Consider the following 25,000-nt stretch of genomic DNA (forward strand, 5'->3'; position numbering starts at 1 on the left):
TGTGTGTGTGTATATGTGTGTATAGAAGCCAGTTGCAGGCCATTTGAGCAGGTGTCTTCGCACAGAGTTGGCAGAACCATGGTGCTCATGATTAATGCTCTGTCTGAGGAATCCAGAGCTCTGGACGTGCCCATTGCTGCCCACACTTGCTTCTGTGTACACGGCCAGATACACATTCAGTGAGAAGGGTTTGTAAAAGTAACGTGCTGGATGCAGAATGAGCTTGTTGACAGTCTATTTGCTCTGCCCTTCGGCGCTTTTTTTCCCAATGGTGGCTCAAAACTGTTGATTCTTAGAGGAAGTCTAGGTGCCAACCTGTCAGAAGGCCTTGTAAATTTAACCAAACATCTGTAATATATGAGGTGGTATTTAAACACAACCAGTCAGGCAGGCAGTAAAGCGTTCTTTCGAGGTCTGGCAGCCCAAAATGTTTGCGAAAGCTTCCTTGGCATGTTTGTTTGTGGCTTTTGAGGTCGTACATCGTGTAAGCCTGTGATAAATTGTTTGTACCGGCTTAGCTAAGTGGTTTTGCTAGTTGTGGGCTTTGCTAAGCTGTGCTGATAAGATGGTTTAGCCAGTTGTTTTCCTAGTCAAGGGTTTTTTGCTGAATTACCTGCTGTGTAAGTCCTGTTAAATTGGGGTTTTGTGCTGTTGTTTGGTCTCGGCTGATGACGCGCTACTTTGAGGATGGTTTAGTCAGGGAAAAGCTAATATATGACCCATTTACTCATCAACAATATTGTAAGAAAATACAAGTAGTACACTATCTAACATGGTCAAAGGAAAATATTCTTTCAAATATGTTTTTCAAATACACAGATGCATATAGTGCTCATTAAAACAAACACTGTTGAGAGCAAAATGATTATCCCTCCTGTAAATTTTAGCTATTTTATAAAATATCTAATATTTATAAATATATATATATATATATATATATATATATATATATATATATATATATATATATATATATATATATATATATATATAATATGTATTATTTTTCAAATATTTCCCATGTCCTTAAATTATTTTGTCTTTGCCAGGATGAGCTCAAATTCAGGATTCAGCCCAAAGTGCAATTTAAGGGCTCAACTACAGTAGGTTAATTAGGTTAACTACGCAAGTTAGATTAATTAGGCGAGTCATCTGACAGTGGTCAGTGGTGTGTTCTGTAGCCAATCAAAAATATGAATATGTTTAAAGGGGGCTATTGACCTTAAAACAACATTAAAAAACTTTTATACCACCCAAACTAAAAGAAGCAAGACTTTCTCCACAAGAAAAAAAATATTATATAGGACAGGTGCCCAAAGTAGGGCCCGTGGGCCAAAGATGGCCCATGGTACACTCAGAAATAAAGCTACGCAAGCTGTCACTGGGGTGGTACCTTTTGAATAGTACACATTTGTACTTGAAGGGTCCATATTGGTACCTTAAAAGTATATGTTAGTACCTAAAAAATTTAGGGTACTATACTTTTTAGGTACTTATGTACCGTTGAGCTATTAATATAGACCTTTTGTGAACAAATTTGTCCCTTTTGAAAAGGTACTACCCCTGTGACAGATCACATACCTTTATTTATGAGAGTATTTGGTTTGGCCCGCCATCCCATTTGAAAAGAGAGGGAGAATGATAGGGAGTTTGTTGGGGCAAATGCCTTTGAGAGAGATCTCCATTTTGAATTTAACATAACCTTTTGTTTCTTTGTTTAATTAAGGAGCTATAAAAAGCCAACTAGAATTAAATGTTTCATTTAAATGTTGTGAATGAATCAGACTTTTAAAATGTAAATACTGTCAGTTGACAGATAAAGGACAATGCACAAGACATCAGTGAGCAAATGAAGGCAAATGCAGGAGCAGCTCAACTAGTGTATTCAGCATTGAACTCCATTGTGTTATAACTGGGATTGTTTGTTTTTACTATAATAAAGTTTATTATAAAAAGTAAAAAAATGATACTGTATCATTAATTAATATGTTTTAAAGCAACATTTTCTAGTTAATTTTTAAAACTTAGCAAATAAATTAGGAAATTACACATGACAAATTTAATGTAATACAATTTGGTATATTCAACTTCGGCCCACAGCCCTAAATCAAGTTTGGATTTTGGCTCTTTAAAAGAAAAGGTTTGGGTACTCCTGTTAGAGGAGATGCTAAGAAATTCTGCTTCCTTTGTTAAACAAAACTTAGGAGATATTTAAAAAAATAAAAATAAAAAAACCACAGAATGGCTAATATTTTTGTCTCCAACTGTTCTTTCAAAGAGTGAAATCAAGCCTATGTAGTTTGCTATTTTCTTTTTGCTTTTGTTCAATGTAAATTATATTATTTTGCACAAAGCAACACTGTAAACAACATCAGTTAATTAACAGGTTTCATATTTTGTGGTTTACATGTTTTTTTCTGTGTACTTGTGAATTGCATTATGGGACTTTTATCTCTGCTCTGTCAACTTTTGATGTTGAAAATTCAACACTACAGATTAATAAAGTGACTTTAATCTCATTTTAGTAGCTTGAGATAAAATATTGTTCAAATAAATACTATAGAGAAAATTAAGTCTTTAAAATAACAAAAAAATACAGCCAGTTTATTGCCATGTTTTTGTACAATAATTTACAACAGAAACACAGACAATATATCGCTTCAAAGATTTCAACGAAAGTCACTTTGCAAACTTTTCAACATCAAAATCTTTTGAAGAAAAAAATTGAGATCCCACAATGCTATTTAAATGCATAAATAAGTGAAATATAATATAAAATAATAATATAATAAATATATAATAAAGTAATAATTATGAAAAACTGCTAACATGCAGATATTTTTACAGTGAATATCACAATCACAGTTTTGATTTTGATCAATCGTGCTGAACTATTCCTATGAAACAGCATTTTTGTGACCTAGTGCAACTAAAATGAGCCTAATAAAACAAAGCCATTTTTTCCTCAACACCATCCAGCTTCTCTGTGAACAAGGAACATAGTTAAACTCTCTAAAATTAAAAAGCTTTTTTCCCCTCAAGCACTATTATGAAATGACCCATTTCCAGTGATCTATAAAGCGTAGAGTTTGGTAGTGCATGAAGAGTCGCTGTGAGAAGCATGGTTAGAGGGCTTGTTAAAACACTTCGCTGACTCACATGCTTCAATATAAACACTTTCACTGCCATCTGAGATCTCCATTAAGAGTTACTCAGAAATCACGCTTTGCACTTTTCCAATAAAATGCACAACCAATAACACCACGATTTCTCCACTTTAACTGTCATTCGGAAAGAAATGTACCGTCTCATGAATCTCATACTTGTATAAAAGAACACTGCATGTTTTTGGGCCAGTAAAGGAAAGTGATTCATGGTTGATTTTTGGTTCCACAATCAACCTTTCAGTAAGCAGTTCTTAAAATAACCATTTATTTTTTTATGTGTGAATAAGAAAGTCAATTAATAAAAAAGGGAAAATAAAAAGGAAAAGTTGCGCCTTGAAAGCATGTATGTCCAATAAAGTCTACGCAAACCAGAAATTGCTGAGACTTTTATTTTAGTATGTTGACATACTATCAACTGAAATTGAATTTTGTGTAGGGGGCAAGGCTTTCTTTGTGCATCATTCCGTTGTAGCAAACTAACGGTAAGAAAAGCGCAGTTAAGAATATTGTGGCTGAACCATCAAACTGTCAACACAAAAGAAACATCACATGGAAGCTAATGGTCAGACTTTGATTGAAAATGACCGAAATTACCGTTTATTTTCATTGAATTAACTTCCCCTACAGAACAACGACATGCACTAGCAAAATAATAATGAAAAACGTTGATTTCACACAGACTTTAAAGAATGTTTATTTTTGAGAATGTATTCACTCTCAAAAATAAATGTTCCTAATTTGTATTATTGTACACTTCCCTAAAGACATAATAATTTGAACGGCATCTACTGTACGCTTATGTTAGTCTGTTTTTCCTTATCTCGAGGTCTCCATAATCCTGGACCAGGCTGTGTCCTGAGAAGATGCTGTGGGGGTCATGGAGAAGTGGAGAGCATAATACTGATTCCTGAAAGACCCTAGTGACAGACGAGACTCTGCATTGATCCTGTAGGCCAGCCTGAACACCTGCCGGTGACCTCACACCAGCAGCTTCTCCACAATGGACGTCCAGCGTTCTCCAGCCCGAGCACCTAGACTGCAGCTCTGCACAAGAAGTTTGGCCAGAGGAGAAATGGTCTTGCCCAACTGAGCCTGGTTTTTCCTCAAGGTTTTTCCCTTCACTTTCGTCAATTAGTGAAGTTTGTTCCACGCCATTGGCTTGCTTGGTTGGGACTTGTGGAGCTGTGCATTGATTGATTTGCTCTTCAGTGTTTGGATTTTTAGCAGTGAAAAGTAAACCCCACTGAACTGAATTAAACTGAACGAATTGAACTGTCGCCATTGGCTTGCTTGGTTGGGACTTGTGGAGCTGTGCATTTATGGATTTGCTCTTTTCAACTTTAAAAACTGGACTGATGCAGTTTTAATTTACTAGAACCTCTATGTTAAGCTGCTTTGACACAATCTACATTGTAAAAGCGTTATAGAAATAAAGATGAATTGAATTGTAGAGATGTCATAAAAGAAACATTTTGGTCATCAAAGAAATTTTTAGTAAGGAAAAAAAGTTTTTTTTAAACCAATAGCTTGAAGGACTTACTAATCAAAGCAGATACGCTGTTCAGTTTTGGATCATATGGGCACTTTCCCTTTCCAGAATCCTCTTTGCCGGGCTCCAAATGGAACACGTATTCCTGAAAGAAACATTGAATGGAAAGATTCAGTTTCTGTTTTACTGTACATTTAATAAATCTAATTCAATAGAAACACTTTGTGGACTTTGTATATATCCTGAAATCCCTAAAAACATGACATATATTTAGTACAGTAAGTCAAGACATCAAGGTTAGGCATGAAGGAAAAGACGATGATGCACAACATGAAAGTGAACAGACAAAGCCATGAACATATGTTTTCAAAATCCAAAGTAATTGTCCATGTGCTAACCAAGGTTTTTGTTTTTTAAAAGAGCTTTTAATTTGATAATATATTTATTTCAGTTTAGTTTTAGTTCATTTCATTAATGGCTTTATTAGTTTTAGTTTAGATCATAATTTCTATTTAGTTGTTATACATTTAGTTTCAGTTTTAGTTAGGGATATAACGATTCACCGTGAGCTGGTTGCAAATCGATTCAAATATGTGACGATTCAAATCGATAGAAATGTTAAACGACTCGCGATCTGAAGAGTGCTAATGTTACTGAGATCACATGGTGCATCAGTGTTTTCATAGCGACAATGTGAAGATGTTTTTCAGACTGAAAGAGAAAGTTGTGCTGTTACAGATCCAGATATTAGATTGTTCCTTTTTACCTTCTCTTTTTCAATTTAGGTTACTACATCATATATTATCTATTAAAATCAGTATTTTATGCCAGTGGCCAGTCCCCAGGAGCAGAGGGGGCTATTGACCACTTCTGTACACACTGCTCTCTGGTTTAGGAAAGGCTTTCTTCTCCACACCAGCCATCTCAGCCCCAAGTGAAAGAGTTTTTTTTCCTCAGCTTATGTCAAAAAACATAGATATTCTGATATTTATTTTAAAAAAACATGTCAAATCCCAGCACAGTCACAGTTTTAGTATGTTTGTATTAAAGAGCCTTCTTTAATTTGTATTGTTCGCTTTTGGTTTGAAATTCATTTTAAATTTGTAATTTAGCTTTAGTTTTAGTTTGTTTATATTAAAGAGTCTATTTTAATTTGAATTATTAATTTTTTATTTGGATTTTGTTTTAAAATTGCAATTTAGTTATTGCAGAAACTATTTTATTTTGTAAATAAATTGTGCAGCATATGAAAAAAAATGAAAGGGCTCTTGTTCACCCTAATTATGTTGCAAATAATTTTGTTCAAAAATCATGATCATCTTGAATTGTGAGATTAGTATCGTGAATCGTATCGCATCGTGATTCAGGTGTTAGGGTTACATCCCTATGGTTTTAGTCAAATCTAGTTTAACAGACTTAACAGAACACATCCCGTCCGAACCAGAGCTTTTTTTTGTGTTTACACAGCTTACATTAATTCTTGTAGAAACCTCTTAGTAATAAAAATAAAATAATAGCTTGAACAGACCCTGAAATCAAAATCTAACAAATGCAACAAATAAAAGTAAAAAAAAAAAAAATACAGACAATATTCTTTGTATTAAAGATATACAAAACACGCAGACAAACCTATCTAGTTTACATTTTTTGGCAAATGAAGAAAAGTTAGAGATGTTTGTTTATATAAAATGTTTTTTGTGTATCCTCACGTGCATGACTGATGTGTTTGGCGCCATCTACAGGTACTTTTTATACAGGTATAATTATTTATTTTAGCTAATTATTTATTTCAGTTTTTCAGTGACTAGTTTGTTTCATTTCATTTTTCCATTTGTTGTGATTTTTTTTTAAATTTACGTTAACAAAAAAGTTTTTTGACCAATAGTTTTAGTTTACTAAAATAACCTTGATGCGAACACCTGTCTAATCCTGCATTGTGAGCATGGCGGAATGGTTTACTGACACCGGCTCTTCCCAACATCCCTCAGGCCTGATGTGGAAACACTGACTGACAGGTATTTTGCATGTGCGATTTAGGAATTGCCATGAGCGTGCGCTGACATGCCCTGCAGACTCACCATGAGCCGCAGCCATAGCGTTTTTAAAGCCAGAGTTTCCTCTACAGTCACAGCAGGAGACGGACGAGTGGAAGACACTGCTAATCTCATCTATCAACATTCATTTGGAGGAGAGCGGAAAGGCTGTCAAAATATGCAGAGCTGTCCAGCATTAACAGATTCCCTTTCACCTGTTATTAAAATCAACAGCGCAGAAACAGCTAGCGCTGGCAGATCCTGCGGGGGTTGAACCGCCTTAAATTAGAAAATCCAACATTTGTTACAGACACTCTTGTTTGACAGTGCTAAAATAGGCCATTGAAATTATTTCTAAAAACTATTTTGTGAGAAAAATTATTATTTTGCGATAATAATCTGATTATCTGACGATTATTTTGAAAGAAAAAGTGCTTCTAAATTTCGTATGTATATTTGTATATATATTTATATATATATATTTATTATGATTTTTAAAATCTTTTTCACAATATATTAATAAATATGAATAACTCCACACATGTCAATATGTATATAAATGTGCTAATATAATTTCTAAAATATAAAATGCTATTAAATTTACATTACATTTTATTATTACACTGAAAGCTGCTCAAATTTGCAATAATTTTCTGAATAAACAGTTTAAAAGAAGTAGTGTTTGTAAATGTCTCTTGTATATTATATGTAATTTTAATAATTTATTCTGTATATTTATTATGGTTTTTAAAAACATTTATCCAATATATAAATATGCATTAATAACTCAATTCTTGTTAATATGTATTTAGATGTGTTCATTTAATTTCTAAAATATTAAATGCAATTAAATTTACATTATACCTTATTATTACACTGAAAAATTAATAATCTGAATGAACATTTAAGAAGTATTTTATAAATGTCTCATGTACATTTAGTTATTTTTTTATTCTGTATATTTTTTAGGATTTTTAAAAAACCTTTGCCTAATATATTAATAAGGATTAATAACTCAATTCTTGTATAAAAATTGTGTTCATATAATTTCTAAAATATAAAATGCTAATTAAATTAATATTACATTATAATTATAATAATTACATTATAATATCAATATGCAGTAAGATTTTACAATCAGGTTGTATTAGTTCGAGTTAGTTAGTTAGTAAAATCTATTTCCTAACATGAACAAACCATAAATAGTACATCTATTACAATATTTATTAATCTTAGTTAACAATAGCTAATGGAAATACAGTTGTTTATTATTAGTTCATGTTAACTCACAGTGCATTAATAATGTAAACAAGCGTAAATTTGGATTTTACTAATGAATTAGTGAACATTGATCTATGATTAATAAATGTTGTACAAGTATTCATTGATAGTTCATGTTAGTAAATACATTAACATCCACTAATAAACATGTATTGTAAAGAATGAGCCATTTTGCTAATTACTTTTGTTTAATTTTACATTGTATGGCCCATAAGCGTTTTTATTATTATTTAAATGAATACATATAACATTTTAGAATAAATATATATTTTATTTAACATTAAAATTGGTAAGATTTGTGTGTGTGTGTGTTCTACCATTCCCATATTTAATACAATAGTTTTAAAATATAACATTTATTTAAATAAAGTTACTAATAAAATGTCCAATTCAAAAGTATTTTTGTTTTATTTTGCAGTCTGTGCCGCATGAACTGAACCCCCTCCCCCTCCTCCAAAAAAAAAAAAACATGTCGACTGTGTTCAAGTGATTATAAATGTTACAAATACATCAAACTTTATCTGGGACGTTTCTGCAGTGCTGGTGATTTAAGATCAACAATTAAAATGTTTAATAAGCAAACGTGATTTTTTAAATGTTAATCTTTACATTTTGGTGCTTGAACCTCAGTATCCCACTAAAATGTGTGCTTTGAAGAGCTCAGGTCATAAGCAGGTCGAAAGCTTCATCCACTGATGTGAAATGTAGGACGGCTGAAATATCTGAGTAATGTTTAGCTGTGTAGCTCTATTATTTCTTCTGTGTCTTTGTATTTGGTACAGCCGCCTTGTGTTTGCTCTGCTCAGCCTGAAAGTGTGTGTTTGGCATTCACCTCTAAAAGGCCATAAATGCTGAGGCGGGCGATCAAACAATTGTTATTCATTAAAGGAAAAAAAAAAAAACAGCAACTGTACCAGAACTACAGAAAACATTAGGTGAAGTTTTGCTGTGAAATACAGTAGCATTAACTTCAGATCTAACTGTAAATTTGTGTATAAAACTACAAAGAAAGAAAGATCCGAAGGACCGAACAGAAGAACAGAAATCAAACAGATCAGGCAACAATATGAAGACATTTACTTCAACTAAAAGAAAAGTGAAGGTTTTAAAGCCACAGAACAAACTTTGAAAGAAAACGTGTTAGAAAGACAAGACAAGGAGTTAGTGAAATCAACTGCAGACACAGATGAGAAGGAACAGGACAGACACGGAGGAACAGAGAGCATGCAGGTTAATGCATCTGTAGACGGCTGGAGAGTCGACGGGTGTTCAGGTCCGTGTCCCACCTGCAATCCTGTCTCATCAAACACTGTTTCAGGCTCAGCCGCACGACTAGCTCTTCCTCTGGTCTGGGGCATCTGCAGATGCATGGCCGTCTAAAACAGAGCACAGTATCATGATGGATGATGTTACCCACTAACCAAAGCACCTTGCCCCTTTCAGCTCTCCGAAAAGAAAGAGAACAGAAGCTCAGCCAAGCACTGAGATGATCTTCAAAACTTAGTGAGCTGTGATTTTGGAAAAAAAAAATGTTGCAAGTTGCATAAAATGAATAAAATTAAAAGATAAATAGAAAATACATACCCAAACATACCCTCTTGCTCTTAAATGTGAATCTGTCCTGGGCTTTTTTTTTTATTTAGGCATGAACTAAATATAAAAAATTAAGTATAATCTACTTTATAGTATACTAAATATGATATATATATATATATATATATATATATATATATATATATATATATATATATATATATACACTTTGAAATAAATATAAAACGGCTCTTTTCCCTTCATTACAGTTGCCGTTGCCCTCTCAATGCAATCCTTAAAACAGTCAGTTCATGTAGCAGTGTGTGACTTATTATTATTAAGTAGCACTAGTTATAGTACACACAGTCAAGTAATTAAATTAATAAAATTACTATTCAGACAAAGTGATTGCGAAAGTAACAACTTATTCTTTACAACACTCATTCATTCATTCATTTTCCTTCAGCTTAGTCCTTTATAAATGAGGGGTCATCACAGTGGAATAAACCGCCAACTATTCCAGCATATGTTTTACGCAACAGATGCCATTCCAGCTGCAACCCAGTACTGGGAAACACCCATACACGTTCATATTCCCACATGAACACATACACTACGGCCAATTTTGTTTATCCAATTAAACAAAATTCACCTACAGCGCATGTCTTTGGACTGTAGGGGAAACCAGAGCACCCAAAGGACCCCCACACCAACATGGTGAGAACATGCAAACTCCACACAGAAATGCCAACTGGCCCAGCTAGGACTCAAACTAGTGACCTTCTTGCTGTGAGGCGACAGTGCTAACCACTGAGCCACTGTGCCCTTTTTACAACATTTTAGATATAACAATATAAGTGAATCTGGCTGGTCTCAAAGTCTGGTGTACAGTCAGACAGATGAAAAGTGTCTGAAACCATCAAAAAATACTAACTAATAACCTCAGGCTGGTTTGTCCCACACTGTTTTCCAGCATGAATATCAAGATTTCTTACTAGATTGTTGAAGCGAGTTAGCGTGTGTAAGATCTTAGGCATTACAGATATCTTGAAGTGTAAATCAACCCTCATCAGGGATTGCGGTATTATGTGTTTGAGTCAGCGGTGTTATCATAGCGTGCTGCTGTTGGACGGTTTTGACCATGATGGGTTGCACAGCTGGCTCTCGGAAAACCCCAAGAATCAACATTTTGAGTCAGCATGTCTGCCACATGTGTTTCTTTCAGTATAATGTCTTGGGTACAGCTCAGCTTGCATGCCAAAGACCTACTGCAGCTGGCCACATCTGGATGTCTTTGGGTTAATGTTAGCCGTAATGTGTGTCGTGCTTAGTGGGACAGACGTGAAGATGTTTGCCTGGCTGGAGGACTGTGTGGACGCAGTCTGCGACCCAGCTTTCCTGTCTAGAGAGAGTGGGTGTTAAGGGTATGAAATCACCCCTCAGCTCTTGTACCAACATTCACACGCAGAGGGCATTGAAACAATATGTGCCAGGTCAGAATTCATTCATGGGAAATGTCGAGGCGGTTCATTATAATTGGCTGTAGACCTCCAGCACCATACAGAGACGCTATAATGGGAGCTCCCATAGCCTAACACAGCTTCTATAACGAAAACTGGGAAATTATAGAAATAATTCTGGCACTTTTTACTCACCCTCATGTGATTCCAAACAATGAGTATATTTACTATTAAGGATTCAGTCAACATCTTGAGAGAACAATCATTCAGTGAGTGATTATTGTGGACAGTGAGTAAAAATATAGTTTTCCTCTCCAATGAGAAGTCGATTGATTCACTGATTCACTCAGCTTGAGAATTAAAACAAAAATCTGAATGAATCAAATAGAACAAATAATTTCTTTGCATTTATACTTTGTTCAAAAACACAAGCTTTCTTTTAAGCTGATACTTTTTACAAATGAGTAAATAGATTTGTTAATGAGTTGGAAATCAACTCACTGAGTCAAATGATTCATTTGTAGAAGTCAACAGTTAATTTGAATAAGATTGTTGACATGAATTTAAAAAAATATATATATCAGTTTCGTACAAAAATCTTTTCAATCGAAGGACTGCTGCAGCTGAATAACTTATTTATTATTATTATTGTTATTGAGTCGAGAATCAAATCAAATGAATCAAATAATTTTCATATATTGAATCAAATAAAATTAATCAACATTTCATGAACTTTGTAGTTTTGTGCTCAAAACTGAATTTTTAGATTATTCTTTTTAGTAAATCAGCTGATCCCTTAAACAAGTGAACAGATTCTTCATAAGTTGGAATTCAACTCAATGACTCAGTTGAGTTTGTCGCTTTTCTGATGAGCTGTTGACTTCTGCAACTGAGTGGAGTGAGTTGACCATCAGATCAATTTACTACAATTTATTTCATATAATGAATCAAATGGAATACATTTGATGACTTTTCATTGCCTTTGTACCAGTCTTCAAAAACACCAAACATTTCTTTTCAGGGAATCAGTTGATTTAACAGATTTGTTCATAAATTGGAATTCAACTCAACGACTCAGCAATTCAGTTGCAGCCGCCAATAGCTCATTCGAGAAAGATATTGAAGATTATAATCTAATAATAATTACTTAATTATTAATAATTATATTAATAATTTAAAAGGGCACCTATTTTACCTCTTTTTCAAGATTTAAGATAAGTCTTTTGTGTCTCCAGATTGTGTCTGTAAAGTTTCAGCTCAAAACACCCATCAGATTATTTATTATGGCTTTCAGAATGTTGTAATTTTCTGCTCTGAACACAATGTAGTTCTTTTTGTTGCCTGTGCCTTTTATGCTGGTTCTCCCCATCCACCGTTCTCATGTGCCTGTCAGAGTGTGCCTCAATCTATGCCTCAGCTGTGTCAGATAAACAGCACAGTGACAAACCTGAAGGAAGCAGGTCTCACATAGTGAGACATTGGTAAGAAATACTACAGTAAGAACTTTCCCAAAGCTGATTTGATGTATTTGTTGTGGAGTTAATGAGTCGATGAGAACGATGATTCATACACAATATCGTTACAAAGTTCACGCACACAGACACACACACAGTGGATGCATTTAACGTTGGTATATATCCTGTAAATGTGACAGGATATATGGATATCTGTTATGTTAATGTACAAAATAAACCTGATTTAACGTCCACAAACCAGGATTGAAGTATCTTCTTGTTGATATGATTATACACGTTACTATGAAGACATGTTAATACGCGGCTGTTAAATTCGGTGGGAGGTGAAATTACACTCCAACAGCACGTTGCAGTGGGCCTCAAAATAGGAGGGATTGAATCCTATTTTAACATCAAGAAATGTAAAAAAAATAATTCAAAAAAAGAGACTTATTGTGTTTCTATCACTCCAATGTGACTGTGGACACACTATACCTACACAGAGTTCTGTCCAAACAGCTTCCAAAATTCCAAAGCTTCCAAAATTTTCATCATAGGCCCCCTTTAAATTTCAGCCTCTTCCACTCCATAGTGCTGTTGAACTGCTGCAACTGAATCACTGAGTCAGTGAGTTGAACTCCAAATTACGAACCAATCTGTTCACTCGTTTGATAAAATACCAACTTCTCCTAATTACACTTTAGGGCCGTCATTAGTGAACAAGTGTTGTATTTACTCGACCGAAAGCAAGGGTCCTTAAAAAGGCAAAGAGGGTCCACAGAGTGATGCCTGGCTCGAGCGGAGAAACTCAAGCTCCTCAATTAAAGAGTAGGACTAAACAGGAGAGAGAGTTATAGTGCGCTGGGGAAGGCAGCTGTGAAGGTGAACGCCAGCCAACACCTGGAGGTTTTTTACAGGCTGAGGAGGAGGTGACAGGGGGACGGTGAGTGAGAAATCACTGCTGATCAACTGTAAGTGGCTAATGGATAGATTTGTGGAGAAATCTGGAAAAAAGGGCATATCTGTAAATACAGCAGGAACACATGTGCCTCTCAGGTATCTGAAAATAAATAAATAAATAAATAAATAAATAAATAAATATATAAATAAATAAATAAATATATAAAGCAATTACAAAACAAATATTTATTATAAATAAAAGTATTATTGTTATTATACAATTATAATTCTAAATAATCTTAAATGTAACTGGAAAACAATGTTAAGACACTGGAGTGATATGCTAAGATCCTATAAGAAATCTTTTGCATGAATATTAATTTCATTTGAATGAAATTCTATAGACAATTCAATAAAGTACAAAAAAGATGTTTTATAGAATGATCTGTTGTCTTAGACTTGACACATGGCAGATAATTAGGTTTATTAAGTCTCTACCTCCCTGACTTGTCATCCCTCCTTTTTGCTTCATACAAAAAATTAATCTATCAGGAGGCGTGCTTAGTAAGATCACCATTATATTGTTTAAACTTTAGTTTTGTCGACTTGCAAAACAAAAAAAGGCTGTTACGCCAGTTTTACAACGCATGAGCGGCGTGTGAGCAGCAAGTTTTTTTTGCCGTGCATGTTAACTACCGGGACTCACACTGGGAGAAGAGCAGCGCATGCGAGAGGGAAGTCTGCGCAAAGGTTGTCAGTTTGCTTTTTGATTAAACGCATTGCTTTCACCAGTGTTGGTTCAGTTGCACATAGAGAATAACGTCTTTATTTCAGAATTACCACTCTTAATAAATACACTTGCATGTGAAGTAAATCATATCTCAAAGCATTTACTGGGGCCCAGTAAATTGTCTCTATCGACGCCCCTGTATCCAGGTATACCTGTTTCAGACACACCTATTATGCCCTGTTACCCCAGTATCTGAAAGAGTATTTACCATAGGCTTGCGTCCTCTGTTCACATAAGTGCACACGGGGTTGTAGGCGCCTGTCCCGCAAATGTATAAATGCGTCCTGTTCCACGGCTCAATCAGACGGATGAAATTACCACACTCGCCCTGAGAGAGGAAACAAGCAGGGTCATTATTTTAACACATGTCTGTAACTGACTGAACAAAAAAAGCCATTAGCGTAGACATTAAAAGCCTGTGAAACAAAGTTAGCTAGCTCTCTATGCTACATGCTATAGCTAAATGCTAAGAAAGCTCTAAGCAGATAAGCATTAGAAATGTACATCTGGAAGTACAAACATTAAAAAAGATTGTAAAAAGCCAGTGAAAAAAACATGTCAGTTTAACTCATGTGTGCTTGCTTTTTGTGCTATAGCTAAATGCTAAGAAAGCTTTAGGCTGATACATGCATTTCAGAATTTTTCTTTTGGGAGAACAAAAGAGCCATTAAATAAGACTTTAAATAAGACTTTAAAAAAAAGCAAGTGAAATAAAAATGTCAGTTTACTTCATGTGTGTTAGCTCTACATGCTATAACTAAATGCTAAAGCGTTAAGCTGATGTAAACATTTCAGAAATTTTCTTCTGGGAGAACAAAAGAGCCATTAAATGACCCTTTTAAAAGCAACCGAAATAAATATGGGGGTTTAATTTGTTATAGTTAGCTTTGTATGCTACATGCTACTGTGAAATTCAAAGAAAATAAGCTTTAGGAAGAACAAAATTACATTTTTAATTTACCCCTGAACCTCTGAGAGAATAAAAAAGCCTTTAGACTAGACAGTATGAGCCAGTGAAGTCCTAAATTTAAGCTTAGCTTTTGTGTTACGTTAACACCATATGCTACTGCCAAATGCTAAGAAAATAAACTTCAAGCAGATATAAACGTTTAAAATGTAGTCTTACACTTCTGGGAAAACAAAAGAGCTAAAATGCAAAACCTAAATTGTAAGTTTAGCTCATGTTTGTTAGCTTTTAGGTTGTGTTAGCTCTGTATACTACCACTTACAGTAAAGCCCCGATCAGATCACACAATTTTTATTGTCAGTTACGAAGGTCACTGTCAGATTATGTGATTTTTTTTCTTGACAAAATCTTGACATGTAACAAATGTGCCAGACAACATGTTACTTCACGACCAGTCATCCAGTGACATCTAAGATGAGCGTTATTTCCCAAAGCAGTGACAAGTGTTGCTATAACAAATTTCTTATCTCAATTTCAATTTTTTTTTAACTTTTTTCAATCTTAATAGACTATAATTATTTAAGGGCATTCATTACGACATGGATAGGATCCAACTTATGGCTCCTTTTTTTAATTTAAGATATTTTCTTTGAAATCTAAATGTATATTTTCCTGCCAGGGTTGCTTATTAAACAACCCCTCGCCTGAACTTGCCGCAAGTGAGACGGAGAAAATGAAAGCACATAAGCAGCAGCAAGGAAAAATCAGATGCTCAAGACATAATCTTTCAAATAATGACATATTATTAAATTAATTCATATATTCCTCAGAGCGAAACAAATTATCCACCCATATAGTGGAGGGGCAAAACAAAAATATCCTTCGTATGTTTTCTTGGAAAAAACGTCTTTTTGAAACGAATTTCGCTTTGCAATAATTCTTATCTTAATTTTAAAGTATCTTTTGTTGGTCAGTTATCTATAAACAAAAATAATAAATAACATTTGAGGTAAAGTGCTTAAAAAACAAGTCCGCTTTATGCACCAAAACACGAATTGCCATGGGATTGTGTTGGTTTGTTAAATAAAATAATAATCTAGCCTAAATAAAATTAAAGTGAAATATTGAGTTTTAGAGAAGCCTATATTAAACTGTTTTCACTATTAATGACAAATTTGAATTGGCAGGAAATGCTTCTGCAATGTATTTGCAGCACTGAACATGTTCCCAGATTACCTCAAAAAAACAAACTCTGTTCAAAGGATGAGAGAACTCAGAAACCTGCTGTGAGAATGGAGATGTCTGCATATTTGTACCAGTCTGTCAAATAAAATTGCTTAAAACACTTTAATATTTTAGAAAAGGTAGTTAAAGTTTGCATAACTTGATCTCATCCACCCGTGACCCACCCATAAGTAAATATGCAGCCTATTTTTTCATTACCTGACCAGTGCATTAATGTCAGCACCCACTGATAAAACCGAGAAATGATGTGCTCCTATTGCACAGTGACGGAACTCGTAGTGAAGAAAATTAAACATGCTAGACTTTCTGCGATGGTGTCGTGAGGCATGGCAGACATAGTATCGGCTGTCATGAACTATGCCACATTTCACGAGAAGCAGCGATTGAATCTTGTGTCATGATGCTCGTTTGTCGTTTGCGAATTCCCTACGTCAAAAAAATTGTGGCAAAATCGTAATAAATCCATGTGATCTGACCGGAGCTTAAGTCTTAGAAACACAAAGAAAACTAAATGTAAATAGCGCCAAACATTTAAAGTTTAAATTGACTTACTGCCACTGTGATGCAATTCAAAGACTGTCTATTAGCCATATAAACCTTTATAACCTCTATTGACAATACAATAAAAACATCAAGGACTAAACCCAATACTTATTTATTAATACCCATTTAATCTGTACTGGCATTTATTTCAGCAACCTTACAAGTAAAAAAACCCAGAAATGTCCCCCTATAGAGTCTTTTTACATCAAGTGCATTCAAAATGATTAATAATTCATAAACTGTGGTCAAAACCCATTACATCCCACTCCTAAACTGACGCTAAGTACAAAACCATTGCACAACCAAACACCTCCAATGAAACACACACTGCAGATGTGCAGATGATCAAGTGATGCGCACAGACCGCTAAACCACACACCCAGTTCCATATGTCTGCAAAAAGAGGAATCTGACCAGCTCAAGTTGGTTTCGCGCATCTGTTTTCTTTCTCTGAATGTATATGCTTTCATGCATGATGTCTCACCAGAAAGGCTGAGGTTTGTAACACACATATTTGACCTCAACGCTACTTCTGAACCTGAATATCTCACTGTCACTTCATTTATATCAACATATTTTTTTGCAGCACTTGAGGGCTGTAGACTGGTTTTATGTATGTTGTGTATTTGTAATGACATTTACAGCTTCAAATCTAAATCACAAGCAGATGTAGAACTGGTTTTAGTTATCGGGATGAGTTTAGATGTCCAAACCAAATTGGATGTGTTTATTGTTATATACAGTATATTGCGTATATCAGACAAAACTTTGGGATCAAAGAAATGTTTTTAAAAAAACTTGTTCTGCTTGACAAGGATGTATTTATTTGATCAAAAATATATAATAAAAAAATAATAATAAAAAAAATGTATATATATATATATATATATATATATATATATATATATATATATATATATATATATATATATATATATATATATATATATATATATATATATATATATATATATATATATATATATACACATATCAGCCAATTACACGGCAGCAACTCAATGCATTTAGGCAAGTAGACATGGTCAAGATGATCTGCTGCAGTTCAAACCCAGCATCAGAATAGGGAAGAAAGGTGATTTAAGTGGATGTGAATGTGACTTTGAACCTTGAGACCTTGAGGCAGATGGTCTACAACAGCAGAAGAGCACACCGGGTGCCACTCCTGTCAGGTAAGAACAGGAAACTGAGGCTACAATTCACACATGCTCACCAAAATTGGACAAAAAAAGACTGGAAAAACGTTGCCTGGTCTGATGAGTCTCGATTTCTGCTATGACATTCGGATGGTAGCTTCAGAATTCGGCATCAACAACATGAAACCATGGATACATCCTGCCTTGTCTCAACTGTACCAATTAAGCATTATGTTAACGCCACAGCCTACCTGAGTATTGTTGCTGACCATGTCCATCCCTTTATGACCACAGTGTACCCATCTTTTGATGCCTACTTCCAGCAGGATAACGCGCCATGTCATAAAGCACAAATCATCTCTGACTGGTTTCTTTAACATAACAATGAGTTCACTGTTCTCAAATACCCTCCACAGTCACCAGATCTCAATCCAATAGAGCACTTTTAGGATGTAGTGAAACGGGAGATTTGCACCATCAATGTGCAGCTGACAAATCTGCAGCAACTGCGTGATGCTATCATGTCAATATGGACCAAAATCTCTGAACAATACTCCCAGTACCTTGTTAAATCTTTGCCACAAAAGATTAAGGCAGTTCTGAAGGCAAAAGGGGTCCAACCCGTTACTAGTAAGGTGTACCTAATAAAGTGGCTGGTGAGTGTACATGTAAAGCATACTTATTGCTGTTCCGTTATTGGTATTCATTAATTAATAATGACTCTTATAATTATCTTAATCACAGTGATGAACTAGACTTTTTATGATTCTCTTATTAAAATCATAACAACATCATTTACTTAAAAATTAAATGACTTTACTTACTAAATTTATTCACAGTTTAATGGATAAAAGTCCCCCCCCCCAAAAAAAATCATATTTTAATTATTTTAAATTTTATTATATTTTATTATAATAAATTTAAGAATATAATTTTATTATAATTTTGTTCATTTTTTACTAGTTTAAAGTACTAGTCTAATTTACTAGTATAATGTTTTCACTAATTTATTGATGTAGCCTTTGTGAGCAGTTAAGTTGTCTATACACACACACACACACACACACAAAATAATAATAATACTGATCCCAAACTTTTTCCCGGTAGTGTAAATTATCAAGCGATACTCACGTTTGTGTCTTTGCCACTTAAAACACACTCTGTCTTCCTCTGTGGGGAAACAGGCCAGTGTATCTGAAAAAGAGAGAAAGGTCAATCCCATTTGTCACAACAATGACACAGTATCTCAGAAAGCATCCCATTTAACTCTGCAACCCTTCACCGTAATGAGCCGAAGCACCCGGAGAATGTTCAGCCTGCATTTTTATAAGGCTCCTGGGTTTTCTCGTATCCAGACTGTACTTTATTTTTATAGAATTTAATAGTCCGTTTCCCGCACTGCTGTGAGTTAATCAGTGCAGGTAACAGTGATACAGGAATGAAGCTCAGAGGCTGCTGTGAATTAGGTAATGATTTGTGCTCGTCTGAGAATTCAAACAATAGTGAAATTAAATTAAAATCTCAAATAAATTTAATTTAATTAAAAAATGTTATCAAAATTAAATCAAAATCTATACCAATATAATGCAAAAATCTAATGAATAATAATAATAATAATAATAATAATAATAATAATAATATTAATAGATAATAATAATAATAATAATTATAATAATAATATAATAGCAATATAACTACATTAAGATATATACCAATAAACAGCAAAAAACAATAACAATGACATGTAAAATAGTAAGTGAAATCTCTAACAATATAATGTAAAAAGCTAATAAATAATAATAATAAAATAGCAATAACTACATTAAAATAAAAGCAAATAAACACAGTAAAAACAATAACACTGACATTTAAATTAATAAAATAAATTTGTAACAATATAATGTAAAAAGCTAATTAATAATAATAATAATAATAATAATAATAATAATAATAATAATAATAATAATAAAATAACAATATAACTACATTAAAATAAATACAAATAAAGAAAGCAAAAAACAATAACAATGACATGTAAAATAATTAAAATAAAACAAAATAAAATACAACAATGTGCATGTACAATGCAAAATACATATTTGAGTAAAAATAAAATGAGTGAAAATGAGCTGAAAGTTGAATTTAATTTAATAATAATTCAATTCAATTCATCTTTATTTGTATAGCACTTTTACAATGTAGATTATCTCAAAGCAGCTTCACATAGAAGATTAATAAAAAAAAATTAAATAATAATAATAATAATTAAAAAATAATAATAATAACAACAACAATAAATCAAATGGCAAAGTGCATAAAGTAAAAATAGTATTAAAATATTTATATAATATAAAAATTAATGAAAATAATTAAAAATAAAATAAAATAAAAATCTGTAACAACATAATGTGAAAATCTAATGAATAATAATAACAAAATATATAAAAAATAAATACAAATAAACTAATAAAAAAAAAATAACAATAACAACAAATTAAAATAAAAAATAAAATAAAACAGAACAAAGTGCATGTACAATGCAAAATACGTAAAAGTTGAGTAAAAATTAAAGGAAACTGAGCTAAAGGTTATTATTATTATTATTATTATTATTATTATTATTATTATTATTATTAATAATATTATTAAAATCTAAATATTTATAATAAAAATTTTAATTGAATATAAAATTAACATTGATAAACTATAGTCATATTTTTAAATAATAAAAATTAATAAACGCAAGAATTAAACAAAACAATTAAATACAAGAAATTTGATTAAATAAAGTAAAATACAAAATAAAAAATATTTATAATAAGCAAATGATTAAAAAGACAATAAAAGTAAACAATACAACACAAAATGTAATAAACGAAAATAGTTTAAGTCAGTTCTTACTATGAGTGGCTCCCGGTTGATGTCGTGGAGATCCAGAGACAGGATGTAATCTTTGCTGCCCACATACATGCGGTCGTGATCCTCATCCATGCGCAAGATGCGATAGTCGGATGTGTTGAGCAGGAAAGAGAAGTAATGGGCTGTACCTGTAGACCTCAGATCTGCAGAAACACAACAATCAATTCATCAGTAAAATCCACCCAGACATTTAATCGCTGCAGCATTGTTTCTATTAGAAAGATTTACACAGAAAGAGAGCACATACTGGATCATTACATTAATTTCTATAATTTCACTGAAAATTATTCATTGGATTTACTACATTTTTTAAGGTAAGTGCTTGCAATCAATTTATATGGGCTGAAGGTAAACAAACTAATTAAATTGAGTAACGTTCAACTTAATTTGTTTGTTTAAATTCAGCCCATATATAGTTTGCAACCACTTAAAAATGTAGGAAATCCAATGAATCATTGTTTTCAGTGCAATTTTTAGTGTAATATTTCAGTGTACTTGAATATACAGTATATTATAAAATCATGGCAACTTGACAAGAACATAATAGCTTGGCCTCAATTCACAATAAAAAAAAATACTCCACCGATTTCACCTCATGAGATATTACAGGGTTTGTTATTGCAGGCACAAAACATGGCAACCGAATATGTAATTATGTCTCCATTTTTCCCCAATCTTATCTTACAGTAAAAAGAAACACAGGAACATAATCTGAGAGGCGCCAAAAAAGCAAACCTCATTTCCAAAACAAAAGGAAGTTAGCAATAAATTAAACAAATGATACGTTCATACGTTTTCTAGCATGATAGCTTGCCTTTCTTTCATGGACTTACTAATGTGCATTATATTATACTAAAAGATACTATAATTCAAATTTTAATATAAATATTAACACTATTTTACAATTTTAAACCTTATTTATTTTAAACATTGGACGAGAATTAGCTGAAGTTAACCTGGTCTTGTCATTTTTGTAGACTTATGTCATAGAAGACAAGAAACACAGACACAAATAATCATTTCTGCCACTCACCTAGCAGAGATAACGATTACAAATAAATGGTAATTTAAAGTAATTTATTAAACAAACATGCTATAAAATGACCGGTTTATCTGGCCGACACAGGCTGGAATTGACTGTGATTAATCTCATTATTGCTCTGTTTGTAGAGTTTGATCTAATAAATGCACGATCGAGGGCTGAGGTTTGAGGTCAGGGCTTTGATTGACTGACAGCTGTCAGGTCTTACATCTGGAAGATTATTTGTGTTTGAGCTCAAGGCAGGACAAAGAATACATCATGAAGACTGTGTAGAAAGAGAGAGAGAGAGAGAGAGAGAGAGAGAGAGAGAGAGAGAGAGAGAGAGAGAGAGAGAGAGAGAGAGAGAGAGAGAGAGCGAGAGAGAGAGAGAGCGAGAGCGAGAGAGAGAGAGAGAGAGAGAGAGAGAGAGAGAGAGAGAGAGAGAAAGAAGGAAAGAAAGACAAAATAGCAAGTCTGTGAATAGCAAAAAAAAAAAAAAAGAAAATTAAATAGTAGATATAAAAGCTAAAGAAAAAAAGACAACAATGAAAAAGAGCTAAACCGAGCAAGCAAAAGGAAGGCAAAATAAAGAAAAAATAAATCAGGCTAAAAGAGTCAAAGGATGGAAAATAAAGAAAACCAAATAAAAGAGCGAGCAAAAAAGAAGAAGTAAAAGTGGTAAAAAAGAATCGAAAGGAAAAAAAATCAAATCAAATGAAAGATATTAAATAGCAAATAAAGTAAAAGATAGAAAAATATGACAAGAAAGAACAAACACAGGTGAATAGATGAATATCAAGAGCAAAAGAATGAAAGACAGCACAGAAAACACTGCATATTTCTATCTCCTCTCAGCATGTCTGTCAGCGTCTCCTGAACATCTGTTTGTTTTATTTCTGACTGACCTTCTCACTCACATCAACACACAAGTTTCCTGAAGTTGCCACCAAGAAGAAGGGATGATTGAAGTCCATATAATAAAGTGCAAATAATTTTATTTTGGGAATGGGAGCATTCTGAAGTTTTGAAAGATATTCAAAGATATTCGATGATATCATTCATCTGGGTCATTTCAGTATTATTGGTGTATAATGTAGTGAAGAAAAATAAAAACTAACAAATTGATTTTGATTCAAATGTAATGCTCTAATTTTGGAATAAGAACCGTTATAATAAATATATTCATTTTTTTCTCGCCTTAGTCCCTTTATCAATCTGGGTTCACCACAGCGGAATGAACTTATCCAGCACGTTTTACGCAGCGGATGCCGTTCCAGCTGCAACCCATCACTGGAAAACATCCATACACACTCATTCACACACATACACTAAGGATGAATTTAGCTTACCAAATTCACCTATACCACATGTTTTTGGACTTATATATATATATTTGGACATATATGCACATACACAGTTGAAGTCAGAATTATTGGCCCCCTGAATTATAAGCCCCCCTGTTTATTTTTTTCCCCAATTTCTGTTTTATGGAGAGAATTTTTTTTTCAACTCATTTCTAAAAACTGATTTCTTTTATCTTTGCCATGATGACAGTAAATAATATTTGACTAGATATTTTTCAAGACACTTCTATACAGCTTAAAGTGACATTTAAAGGCTTAACTAGGTTAATTAGGTTAACTAGGCAGGTTAGGGTAATTAGGCAAGTTATTGTATAACGATGGTTTGTTCTGTAGACTATCGAAAAAATAAATAGCTTAAAGGGGCTAATAATTTTGACCTTAAAATGGCTTTTAAAAAATTTAAAACTGCTTTTATTCTACCCGAAATAAAACAAATCAGACTTTCTCAAGATGAAAATATTATCAGACATACTGTGAAAGTTTTCTTGCTCTGTTAAACATCATTTAGGAAATATTTTAAAAAGAAAAAAGAAATCGAAGGGAGGCTAATAATTCTGACTTCAACTGCTCTTTGTAACCAATGTTACATTCAGAGTTTGTTTATGCTAAATATAACAGTAATAAATTCCCTTTCATACATAGAAAAGCAAAAGCATAGAAACTCCAATTAAGTTGGAAAGATGCCTTTGCAGAACTGGGGAAAAAATCGTTTTAGACCTAGCGTGGCAGCCCGATCTTACAAGGAAACAACTATTTTACATTTTGTCAGTTTAGTGGCTAATCTGTATGAAGGTTCAGTTGTACAAAAATGTAACATTTTTCAAAGGAGATGTGGCACCAAGCTCCACCCCTAAAGTAAACCGTCATTGGGAGATGAGTAAATCATACTAAAATGTACTGAAGAGATCGTACAAATTCATACGAAATAGCTAAATCAAAAAGTTACGAATTGGCATGAGGTAGAGTTCAGAGTGAAAAAACCGTAGTTGTTTCATAAATTAAAGTTTAATTTTTCCACAAAAGTTAGCAAGTCGCTCTAATAAATCAGGAAGACAGTAAAGCCATTCCGCCAACCACATAACCTAAATATTACACTTCGACAGGATATTCACCACGTCTATTCAATGAATGTTGTCGAGGCGTGCAGCAGAACCCAATTCCTGAAGCTCTCAAAGAAAACACTATTGTGTTTAAAGTCTGGAATGCTCTACTAGAAGGGGGAAACGTAAGTTTACTATAGTAGGACTTGAAGTTTCTGAATGCACAAAGCTCACTTCAGCTCTAAAGCTTGGCATATGGCCGGCTCTAACGAAACCAGAGAAAATATAGAGCGGAGACTGTGCATGCCAAAAAATAAATGCTACCCTTATCTTCCTCTTCTCTCGTTCTCTTTCCACTTTAAACCCCCCCACCGTCTTTCTCGTTCTGTCACTTTCTATCCTGCAAGACAGAGAGCCACCTGTGGAAACAAGAGCGACTGGCTAAAGATACTTTTACTCCAAAACTAACAAGACCAACAGCTCCATGTCTATCTGCGATCCATCCGGACACACGAGCCAGCAGCTTCATTCAGACACTATCAGATTTTGAGTCTGGCTAGAGCGTAATAAAAGATGTTAACAATATAGAAATGTTAACAATATGAAACTGTTACATGTCGGGTCTTAATAAAGACCACACACATATCTCGCATCTCTTGTTTTTCATTGCTGAATAAGTCAAATGAACAATTGCATCCAT

At 33.4% G+C, this 25,000-nt stretch overlaps 1 protein-coding gene across 1 annotated transcript in view; it reads right to left on the reverse strand.

The window, feature by feature from the left end:
- The window catches only part of sema3fb (sema domain, immunoglobulin domain (Ig), short basic domain, secreted, (semaphorin) 3Fb), a 140,473-nt gene that overhangs the window by 35,219 nt on the left and 80,254 nt on the right, over window positions 1-25,000 (reverse strand). The window contains exons 3-7 of the mRNA XM_056467727.1: window positions 20,858-21,018; window positions 19,088-19,150; window positions 14,316-14,435; window positions 9,257-9,346; window positions 4,708-4,801 (exon numbers count right to left, since the gene is read on the reverse strand). Coding sequence (XP_056323702.1) covers window positions 4,708-4,801; window positions 9,257-9,346; window positions 14,316-14,435; window positions 19,088-19,150; window positions 20,858-21,018 — 528 coding nt within the window. The remainder of the gene's footprint in view (window positions 1-4,707; window positions 4,802-9,256; window positions 9,347-14,315; window positions 14,436-19,087; window positions 19,151-20,857; window positions 21,019-25,000) is intronic.

Source organism: Danio aesculapii, chromosome 11, assembly GCF_903798145.1.
Source record: "Danio aesculapii chromosome 11, fDanAes4.1, whole genome shotgun sequence".
In the NCBI taxonomy this organism is placed as follows: domain Eukaryota; kingdom Metazoa; phylum Chordata; class Actinopteri; order Cypriniformes; family Danionidae; genus Danio; species Danio aesculapii.